The sequence below is a fragment of the Chanodichthys erythropterus genome, chromosome 14 (genome assembly GCF_024489055.1).
Source record: "Chanodichthys erythropterus isolate Z2021 chromosome 14, ASM2448905v1, whole genome shotgun sequence".
NCBI lineage: Eukaryota > Metazoa > Chordata > Actinopteri > Cypriniformes > Xenocyprididae > Chanodichthys > Chanodichthys erythropterus.
In genome coordinates, this window is record NC_090234.1 from 13053649 (window position 1) to 13065662 (window position 12014).

Below are 12014 nucleotides of genomic sequence, written 5' to 3' on the forward strand. Positions count from 1 at the left end.
CGTCTGGATGGTGAGTTTTAAGTGTGTTTTTTTGGCTTCAGCTGCTTCAGTTCTGGTACTATGTTATTTTTATGCTTTAATCTCTGATAAACTCTCTTCTTCAGGTGTGTTTGGTGTTGGTAAAGTGATTTATGCGAAGTTGGTGGGAACTTAAGTCACTCTAAACTCCAATCTTACTGAATTAATGGATGATGATGTGTGATAAAGACACTTTAATAGCTGAAATCAATGTAACGGCCGACAGAATCACTGTATATGATGATGTTCTTGATGGGAGATTCAGAGACAGACTGAAGCTGGACAATCAAACTGGATCTCTGACCATCACAGACACCAGAACTGAAGTTTCTGAATATTATTCAGTACTGATTCAGGGAGCAAAACCATCACTAAAATGATAGTGTTTCTGTCTATGGTGAGTAGAAATAAGGTCCTATCCTTCAAACATTCTTGATATTAATGGCTATTGATGTTTATTTGGAGTTATCAGTTTGTTGGTCTTCTTTTGTTCTACCAGAAATTGGTCTTCAAGTTGTGTATCTCGCGAGTATCTCATACTAAAAATAATGTCTGTGATAATCAACAACAACTAATATAGACTCTCCTGTTGTTTGTATTGTATTGAGTATTAATCCTTCGCTAGACCGCATGTAGACTCTGATCAAGTGTCTCTTGGTTTGGAGCAAGTATAATAATATCATCACAGATATTCTCCAATACCTGCGAGTGCTGATGTGACTTCATGTTGATTTTGCTCACTGATCAATAACACTTTCTCGTGTCGATGTGTATCATTATGTACAGCAAATGTTGTGATTCGTCTGGACTGTGCTGTGAGTTTCAATTGATGGAAACCCATTTCAGATCAAGATTACTGAACACAATAGAGCCATTAGTACCTTGAAGAAGCTCGTCCCCAAATATGCTTTATTTGTCCGCCTCACATCCAAGAATTTGCTCAAAACGACATCTCATAACTGATTGTGACTTCTGTGTAGACAAAGATAGTCTTTAGCAGCTCGTCTAAGACGTGTGACAAATTGATGCACAGTCTTACTCTGTTTTTGTGATTATAGCAGTAATCTGTAGCAGTTTAAATATTAAAAATATAAAAATATCAGAGAAGACTTTTCTACACACTCTTACAGCAGGCGATCTGTTCCTGCTCCATAAAGCCATTAAAGAAACTCTGAAATCAGTCTAATAGGAGAAACAATTGAGACATTTGATCAGAAATGAACAAGAAATGACCTGAAGACAGTTAGAAGAGAGAGCAGAGCCAAACAAGATGTTGGTTTAAGAAACTGAACACAACACTGAACAGAACAGGAAGCTGTGGCCTACTGGACCTCAAAGTGGTCAGGTTAACATGTTGTGAAATGAGCAAGAAAAGAGCTGGATGTTCACATGCATTAATGCTATAGATGTGCAGTTATTTTGAAGGACAGTAGAGTTTCACATGAGCAGCCTCACATTAGCAGATCTGTCACTTTATTACTGAAGCAGTTTTGAAGATGTTTCACAGATTTTGGTTCTTCTTGTGTTTCTGGCATCTGTTTGGTGAGTTTTCAGTTTGCTTTTATGATTTCAGTTCCTTTTTCAAATTCAGTTTTTTGTGTCCTTTATATAAAACACTGAAGCTCAATCAACAGTTTCAATTGTGATGTGATTCTGAAGTAAAAGTGTTTTTTTCTTGTTCTGTTTGTTCTTTATGTGTGTTTGGTGATTCAGATGAAGTGAAATCAGTGTCAGTGATGGAGGGAGATTCAATCACTCTAAACACTGGTGTTACTGAAATGCAGACAGATGATCAGATATTGTGGACGTTTGGAACTGACAAGTCTTTCTTGGCTAGAATCACCAAATCAACAGGATCCAAAAGGGTACTTCATGATCCTGATGGGAAATTAAAAGACAGACTAGAGGTGGATCATCAGACTGGATCTCTGACCATCACAAACATCAGAACCACAGACTCTGGACTTTATGAACTGACCATCAACAGCAACATCTCAGAGACTAAAAACAGATTCAGTGTTACTGTTTATGGTGAGTCACAATTACAGTCATTTGTGCTGCTCAAAGAAAAAGCATAAAAAAAAGCCTACACACAATGTAATTTGTTAGAAAAATACCTGTTTGCGCATAAACATCATCTGCAAAGCTACGATGCTCAATGTTAAATGCAAAGGGAGATATTTTCTTTTACAGAAATTGCTGTTTAAAGACTATAATGACCTTCGTCCTGTGTTGGTGACATCACGAACCCTAAAATTTACATAAACCCCGCCCCCGAGAACACAACAAAGGGGGCGGGGCCATGTTGGGCTGCTTTAGAGAAGAGGAAGAGTTGTTGTAGTAGAGTGTTGTTGACATGCCGTCATTTTACGCCGGACTGCTTCACAAACGAGGGTCAATTCAACACAAAAGATGAACATGACGGCACATGCTAGTGGATGAGTTGATCAACTCCACAGCAACTACATCAATTTATCCACTAACCATTCAGAAACGTCTAAAAGTTGTAACTTCTTCCTGAGTCTCTCCATCAGTGTCGACTCCGGTTTGAACAATGTAAGGCTGAACACTTTTGTCATTTTGGCTGCGTGAGATTCTCCAGCTTTGTTGTTGTTGAGCTGTTAAAGCTCCGCCCTCTTCTGGAAAGTGGAGCTCATTTGCATTTAAAGGGACACACACAAAAACGGCGTGTTTTTGCTCACACCCAAATAGGGGCAAATTTGACAAGCTATAATAAATGATCTGTGGGGGATTTTGAGCTGAAACTTCACAGACACATTCTGGAGACACCAGAGACTTATATTACATCTTGTGAAAGGGGCATAATAGGTCTCTTCAATGAGAAAGTAAAAATCCATTTTCCAAACCATATTTTTACCCAAGTACACTTTGATAAACCCTAAATCTGTTATGATTCCACTGGGGATCGAACTCGGGTCTCTTGTGTGTGTGTGTGTGTGTGTGTGTGTGTGTGTGTGTGTGTGTGTGTGTGTGTGTGTGTGTGTGTGTGTGTGTGTGTGTGTGTGTGTGTGTGTGTGTGTGTGTGTGTGTGTGTGTGTGTGTGTGTGTGTGTGTGTGTGTGTGTGTGTGTGTGTGTGTGTGTGTGTCTTTGATGCTGACCACTCAACCACAGGAGGAGATTGAACCTAAATGCAGAGGAATAAGAGACAACGAGTCCCCAAGAATCTGAGTCTTGCCTTGTCAAAAAGGGAATACAGAACATTAGCACAGTCTTAGGCAGCACTTTAGATGGATCTGAGCGGGTAACACAAACAACTCGCCTTGAGAGGTTATCCGAAAGGGATTTTCCAAACAGAAAAGATCTTCTTAAACATCAGTCCAGTAAGAAAATCAAGGAGTCGACAATCCACAAAAAACATGTAATCCAAGAACAAAACAGCAGGCAGAAAAAATCTCAAACCTGAAAATCCTTAGGAATGACAACGAATAGGCCAACATCAGGACTGAACAAGAACAAAAAAAAAAAAGTGAGGTCTTAAATAGGGTTTCTCATTAGAAGCAATTCAACACAGGTGAAAGCATTACAACCGGGAAATTAGTCTGGGTTGACATAGCACCATCTAGTGGGGAACTACAGACAAAACATTACAATCAGTTTCACAGGAAGTCAAAACAAATGACAATCACTAAAATTAACAATTACAGTTATTTTCCACAGTCCTAATAAAATCACTGAAGCTCAAACAGCAGCGGCTTTAGTTTCACTACAAGATTCTCAACTGAAGTAAAAGTGTTTTCATTTTTAAGACATTCTCCTCCCTGACAGTGTAATGTTATTAAATATGAATCTGTTCTACATCTTGACAAATGAATTAAGATCAGTATTAAAGGTGACCTATGATGGCCCTTTTTACAAGATGTAATATAAGTCTTAGGTGTCTTTTGCTTCTGATGTGTGCAAAGCAGTCTGGTGTAAAATGACACATGCTGGTATATGAATTTATCTGGACACATTCCCTTCATAAATGAAATTACACCACTACATCATTAGTGGCTCAGATGCCAAGAGTTTATGGAGACTCATATGTTTACTATTATAACAGAGCAGTGATAATGTTTACATAGCTGAGACATATCACAAGCTCAGGTACGGTCGTTCTTGAGAGTTTTGCTCTGACCCAACTCACCTTCCTTCATGTAGTTTTAGTAATCCTGAAGACGTTCAAGTGTTTTTGGAAAAAGTCATATTTTCATTATACAGGTGCTGGTCATATAATTAGAATATAATCAAAAAGTTGATTTATTTCACTAATTCCATTCAAAAAGTGAAACTTGTATATTATATTCATTCATTACACACAGACTGATATATTTCAAATGTTTTTCTTTTAATTTTTATGATTATAACTGACAACTAAGCAAAATCCCATATTCAGTATCTCAGAAAATTAGAGTATTACTTAAAACCAATCCAAAGAAAGGATTTTTAGAAATCTTGGCCAACTGAAAAGTATGAACATGGAAAGTATGAACATGTACAGCACTCAATGCTTAGTTGGGGCTCCTTTTGCCTGAATTACTGCAGCGATGCGGCGTGGCATGGAGTCGATCAGTCTGTGGCACTGCTCAGGTGATATGAGAGCCCAGGTTGCTCTGATAGTGGCCTTCAGCTCTTCTGCATTGTTGGGTCTGGCATATCGCATCTTCCTCTTCACAATACCCCATAGATTTTCTATGGGGTTAAGGTCAGCCGAGTTTGCTGGCCAATTAAGAACAGGGACACCATGGTCCCTAAACCAAGGTACTGGTAGCTTTGACACTGTGTGCAGGTGCCAAGTCCTGTTGGAAAATGAAATCTGCATCTCCATAAAGTTGGTCAGCAGCAGGAAGCATGAAGTGCTCTAAAACTTCCTGGTATACGGCTGCGTTGACCTTGGACCTCAGAAAACACAGTGGACCAACACCAGCAGATGACATGACACCCCAAACAATCACTGACTGTGGAAACTTTACACTGGACCTCAAGCAACGTGGATTGTGTGCCTCTCCTCTCTTCCTCCAGACTCTGGGATCCTGATTTCCAAAGGAAATGCAAAATTTACTTTCATCAGAGAACATAACTTTGGACCACTCAGCAGCAGTCCAGTCCTTTTTGTCTTTAGACGCTTCTGATGCTGTCTGTTGTTCAAGAGTGGCTTGACACAAGGAATGTAACCCATGTCTTGCATACGTCTGTGCGTAGTGGTTCTTGAAGCACTGACTCCAGCTGCAGTCCACTCTTTGTGAATCGCCCCCACATTTTTGAATGGGTTTTGTTTCACAATCGTCTCCAGGGTGCGGTTATCTCTATTGCTTGTAGACTTTTTTCTACCGCATCTTTTCCTTCCCTTCGCCTCTCTATTAATGTGCTTGGACACAGAGCTCTGTGAACAGCCAGCCTCTTTTGCAATGACCTTTTGTGTCTTGCCCTCCTTGAGCAAGGTGTCAATGGTCGTCTTTTGGACAACTGTCAAGTCAGCAGTCTTCCCCATGATTGTGTAGCCTACAGAACTAGACTGAGACCATTTAAAGGCCTTTGCAGGTGTTTTGAGTTAATTGCTGATTAGAGTGTGGCACCAGGTGTCTTCAATATTGAACCTTTTCACAATATTCTAATTTTCTGAAGTACTGAATTTGGTATTTTCCTTAGTTGTCAGTTATAATCATCAAAATTAAAAGAAATAAACATTTGAAATATATCAGTCGGTGTGTAATGAATAAATATAATATACAAGTTTCACTTTTTGAATGGAATTAGTGAAATAAATCAACTTTTTGATGATATTCTAATTATATGACCAGCACCTGTATATCCCTTTAAACACTCAGTGACTCAAAACATTCAAACATTGACTGATGAAACAGACTCTTAATTACTGCTACTTACTGTTCATTTATGTTGTTTTCAGCTCGTCTGCCTTTTCCTGTCATCAGCAGAGACTGTTCTTCATCATCATCATGTTCAATGGTGTGTTCAGCTGTGAATGTGAGTCATGTGACTCTCTCCTGGTACAAAGGAAACACGTTATTGTCCAGCATCAGTGCGTCTGATCTCAGCATTAGTCTCTCTCTTCCTCTGGAGGTGGAATATCCGGATAAAAACACCTACAGCTGTGGGCTGAACAATCCTATCAGCAACCATGTGAAATACCTGGACATCATTGAGCTTTGTCAACCTTGTCCAGGTTCGTCAACACACTGACATTCATCACTGAGCTGATCTCTGTATTTTGTTGTAGTTCAGACTGACATATTCACTCACACTAATGACAGTCTGTCTTTAGCTGTTACAGACCCACAGACTCCATTACATCCCACTTTATATCTTACTGCACTTCCTCCTTCACGTCCTCCAGTCTCAGCATCTCTGAAAATGGTGCTGTTTTCTGCTGCTGCCGCTGGATCTCTGCTGATTGTGGCTGTAGTTGGGACGTTGTGTATCTGCAGAAAACGCAGAGATGCAGGTCAAGTGAATCTACAGCTCTCACGTCTGTAAAAACAATGTGTAAGTGTCATGTACAGTTCAAAGTAACTCCATAGCAAATTGCAAAGGTATATTAGAGTTTAAAATGTGTATGATTGCATACTGCATACTACAACTCATTGCACATATTTGGCAGTGTGCTGTATATTATGGTTGGAACATGTTTTGTGGTTTCAACAGTCAGTCATGTGGCTTGATATTATTTATGGTCACTGTTATTAAAGTTGCTCTTGTGTTCTAAAATTTCATAATAAAAGTCCTTAAACTATTTCTCTCCATTTCGCACAACCACAAACAGTCATTCAGTGACTCATGTCCCATAATATTCACAGATTCTATCCCATAATTCTCCATGTGATGCTCAGGTTCAATTCATTATCAATCTTCCTGATGAATTTGCCACAAACCTCTGGCATATATTTAATATGAATACTTTTATTCATTTGTGTTTGTCTAACAGGAATCAGACGTGACGGAGGATATTTACACGTGTTTCACTGCAGAACAAAGATCAAACTCTCTGTGATTCTGTTTCCTCCAAAATCATGTATTGATGATCACTATAACTGAATCTAGCTTATGCTCTATTACTGTGCCAAATATAATTGTAGGTGTTTTGTCATTTATATTTCCTTTAAGTGATTTTTCATAAGTTTGTGGTACTGATAAATATTGCTTTGCTCAAACTGGATTACTTAGTATAAAAGGATTTATTGCCTATATCAATAAAGTTTACTCTCTCTGAGGTTCAAGAGTTTCTCCATGCTTTATTTAATTTATTATGTCGAGCGCCCCCTGGAGGAATACTAACTTTTCGTGTATTTTAACCATTTCAACAGTGTGCCCCATACAAAGCTTTACATTATCAAACCATTATTTATACATTTACATTATTATTAAGCTAATTGAGTTTCTTATTTGTTTTTCTCTCCACAATAATAAACATCTTCCTGTAGCTTCTCCTTTAACCTGAGAAAATACATGTGTGGGACATATGATAATATACTTTGAGAACACAGTGAAATAAATATGTAAACACAACAGATCAGTTGTTGCTATTGTGTTTCTCTTTCCTTCAGTGATTCTCCTTGTTAACAGCAGGTGTTCATCACTAATGCTCAATTATCACATAATTAATTACTTAATTATGTCATTAACTTGACATAGTGAGCAGAGTTGATTTAATTCTGGGGATTTTGCTGTGCCAGGGTTCCAGCTTAAGCCAAATTCTGTTTTAAGGCTTTTAAACTTCTGTTTTTCTCTTATTTTCTGGCCTCAGCATGAACCCTTTCAGTGGTTGGGCTATTTTTATGAAAGCAATACTCCCATGAACTCCCAATTAATGTTGAGTGTCAATCAACAGTATACAAGCCTCTGCTAGACTGCATATAGTCTCTCAAATTACTACACAACTTCATTTTTTTTTTTTTGTGTGTGTGATTTGATAAGGCAGAATCTCGCTTATGTGGTGTTTATGTGGAACACTAGAATCCATAGAGGTTGAATATTAATCATATTTTCACATCAGAGAATTCCTCAATCTGTTCCTGCTCCATAAAAAAACTCTGAAATCAGTCTGAGAGGAGAAACAATTGAGACATTTGGTAAGAAATGAACAACAAAGGACCTGAAGACTGAAGTTACAGAAGAGAGCAGATCTCATGACAAGATGAAACTGTTGCTTTAAGACCTTTTAAAATGTTATGGGTCAGTTTATTTCTGTTTTAAAATGATGTCATTGATCTACTGAAAGTTAAGGCCCACTTGAGCTCAAAGTTCAGAGTGTGAATTAATGAGCTAAAATTGTGTTAGATCAGGCATGGTGAACTCCGGTCCTGGAGAGCCACAGTCCTGCAGAATTCAACTCCAACCCTGATAAAAACTCACTTGTCTGTAGCTTTATAGTGACCCTTCAACCCATGATTAGCTTGTTCAGGTGTGTTTGATTAGGGTTGGAGCTAAACTCTGCAGGACTGTGGCTCTACAGGACCAGTGGTGTAATGTAACAAAGTAAGTATTTTTGGGAGAATCTGTACTTTACTTGAGTCTTTATATTTCTGTCAACTTTTACTTTTACTCCACTACATTTCCTAAATAAAATGTATACATTTACTACAAAACATTTTCCCAAAGCATTTTTGTTACTTACTACAAAATAAAGTCAGAAGAACACAAGTGCTCACACAACCACGGTTGATTTCATTTTCCAGGTTGTGTCCGTTGCTGGAGTGGCTGAGAAGAGTGTGCCATCATTATACAGTACGAGAGCGACCTCTAGAGGCGAAATAAAAATTATCACTGATGCCTTGTAGAGTTTGTTTTGACACGTGACGCAAGGCTGTACGGGACACTTCAAAAAAGGATTTAAAACAGACAACAAAACGGTTTGTTAGACACACACTACAGTACATGTTTTCATATCTTTATAAAGTAATTAGTTTGTTGACTAGATGCTGCATTAGTGGAGAACAGCAGTATGTTTGCCGTCGAGGCTGAGAGGATGCTGAACAATAAACAATGTGACAAAAACACCAACTCTTTAATGTCACGATAGTTAGGCTAACATTAACATATATTTGTTTGCTGTTATGCATTCATTATCCAGCGAAGTTGCATATTTAAACTGTATTCTCATCATACAGTGACAGAAAAATTTATTAGAAATGTATTCGATTTGTTCTTTTTATTGGCACTGTAACACATAATTTGATTAGATAGTCATTAAGTTTTGACATTTACATTTTAACATTTTAAAGTTGTCTCAAGTCTCAAGTCTACTTTATTTATAGAGCCCTTTTCACTACAAAGTAGACCAAAGGACTGTACAGCAACAAAAACAAACAAAAAAAACAAAAACAATATACATCATCCAAAAGTCAGCAGTTAAAAGCCATAGAAAACAGGTACGTTTTCACGCGAGATTTAAAAACATCAACTGAGGGTGCAGATCTGATGTCAGGTGGAAGGGTATTCCAGAGTCTAGGGCCGGCAACCGAAAATGCACGATCCCCTTTGGTTTTCAGACGTGTTTTCGGGACTGAGAGCAGTAAGCAATTAAATGATCTTTGAGATCTACCAGAGTTCATATGAATCAGGTCCGAAATATATTCTGGGGCCAACTCATGGACAGCTTTAAAAACGTACAGTAACATCTTGTACTGAATCCGATATTTAACTGGAAGCCAATGCAGCTTTTCCAAAACTGGAGTAATATGCTCCCTTTTCTTTGTATTAGTAAGGAGTCTCGCAGCTGCATTCTGGACCAATTGCAATTTTGAAATAAGAGTTTGACTTACTCCCAAATAAAGTGCATTACAGTAATCCAAACGGGAGGAGATAAATGCATGTATCACTATCTCAAGGTCAGCAGCAGACAGAAAGGATTTCATTTTTGCAATAGTCCTCAACTGAAAGAAGCAACTTTTCACCACACTTTTAATTTGACGATCAAACGTTAAAGCAGAGTCAAAAATTACACCCAAATTTCTTATGTGGGGCTGCACATTTGTTGTCCATGAACCTAACACATCATTTATGTCACAGTCAAACTTATTTGACCCAAAAATGATTACTTCAGATTTATTCTCATTAAGCTGTAGGCAGTTTCGCTCTAGCCAGCTCTTCACCTCCTCAAGACATGGTAGCAAAGAAGACTGAGAAGTTGATCCTCCAGATCTAATAGGTAGGTAAATCTGAATATCATCAGCATAAAGATGATAAGACATTCTGTGTTTTTTGAAAATAAGGCCTAAAGGCAACAAAAATAATGAAAACAGAATAGGGCCCAAAATGGAGCCCTGAGGTACTCCACAGTCAATAGGAACTGAAGAAGAGGAAAATTCCCCAACCCTCACTGAAAAGGATCGTCCCTTCAAATAAGAAGAAAAACATTTTAAAACAGTCCCTCTCAGACCCACAACATGCTCTAAACGTTTAATAAGGATGTCATGATCTATTAGATCAAAAGCTGCACTAAGGTCGAGCATAATTAAATCTCCTCGACTACCTGAGTCTGCAATGAGTAACAAATCATTGGAAACTCGCAATAAAGCAGATTCAGTGCTGTGTCCTGCCCTAAAACCAGACTGAAAAGCATCTAGCACATCATTATTAGCTAAAAAAGAGCTCAACTGAATTAAAACCACTTTCTCCAATATTTTTGAAATACAAGGCAGTTTTGAAATTGGCCGGTAATTTGTATAATCCAAGGGGTCCAGAGTGGACTTCTTGAGAAGAGGCTGAATGACCGCTTGCTTAAGACATGTCTCTTACATTACACTCTAAAAAATGCTGGGTTAAAAACAACCCGAGTTGGGTTGAAAATGGACAAACCCTGCAATTGGGTTGTTTTAATCCAGCAGTTGGGTTAAATGTTTGCCCAACCTGCTGGGTAGTTTTACTTAACTCAACTATTGTTTAAAAATTACAGTATTGCTTACTTAAAATTAACCCAAAATATCTTGAAAATTAACTAGTGGTGGGCCGTTATCGGCGTTAACGTGCTGCAGGCAATAAAAAAAATATCGCTGTTAATATATTCTCAAAATTGGGTTGGGAACTGGGTCTATACTTCGCAAGCTATGATGACTTTCACCTTGATATTTTAGTTCGGATGTATAACTAGCCGAATTGACCCTTCGCAAAGACCCGCCCCGCTTAGTTACCGTTGCTTTGTCCGACGAGCCCTGGCGCTGTCACGCCACACAGTGATAAATGCATCACGGATCAAAGAGGACACTGACAAGACAGAGCAGGTTACTTATGATATTAAACAAAGTCCCAGCTTTAAAACTGTGTAGTTTTTTAGGAATTTCAAACAATAAAAAACGTTTTGTGGCTCTTTAATGTGACAGATTGCTGTAATGCCTCGGATCAAGAGGCTCGTGAACCGATCATCTCTTACTACGAGTCCATTTATAGCATCAAATAAACATGAATGAACATGAGAATCAGTGTTGTTTCAAACGCGGAAAGATGTCAATATACAAAATATAATATACAAAAGTTTAACTCCACTGAGGTTAATCTTCTAACTCCTATCTGCTTCGTCGGACAAAATGGCGGATTACTTTTAGTCATTTGCTGCGTCCCAATTCGCCTACTTATACGCCCTAAAAGTATGTAATGTACTCTTTCTGTGAAAATAAAGTACTTACTTTTGAGTGTGTAGCAAGAGAGTAGACAAGCTTTGGGACATATGCATTTAAAAGTTAATGGCCAATCAGATCTTTATAAAAGTCCACATTGGTATTTGCAGATGAAAAATAACACATATAACATTAAAATAAAAATCTTCTATTTGTTTGAGCTGATTATTAGTCACTCAAATCTCTCAGCATCGATCGTGCATATTCGCCATGTTTTGTAGTTTTTTAACACTTTTTACTCGTGTTTGTAGTTCTGAACTGAATCCTCGTACAGCGCGCAATGGGTTGTGGGCAATATTAGCCTTTATAGTGTGCATGGATCCACACTTTGAAAATCTACCGGAAATAGTAGACCATCCGGGGAC

At 38.2% G+C, this 12014-nt stretch overlaps 1 protein-coding gene across 1 annotated transcript; it reads left to right on the plus strand.

Annotated features, from left to right (window-relative positions):
• Nucleotides 1-1721: 1721 nt before the first annotated feature.
• LOC137036208 (SLAM family member 5-like) lies at nucleotides 1722-7028 on the plus strand. The gene is made up of 4 exons (XM_067410243.1): nucleotides 1722-2049; nucleotides 5928-6203; nucleotides 6258-6487; nucleotides 6963-7028. Exons 1-4 carry the CDS (start codon nucleotides 1755-1757, stop codon nucleotides 7026-7028), a joined length of 867 nt encoding a protein of 288 aa, XP_067266344.1. The 5' UTR covers nucleotides 1722-1754.
• Nucleotides 7029-12014: the final 4986 nt, after the last annotated feature.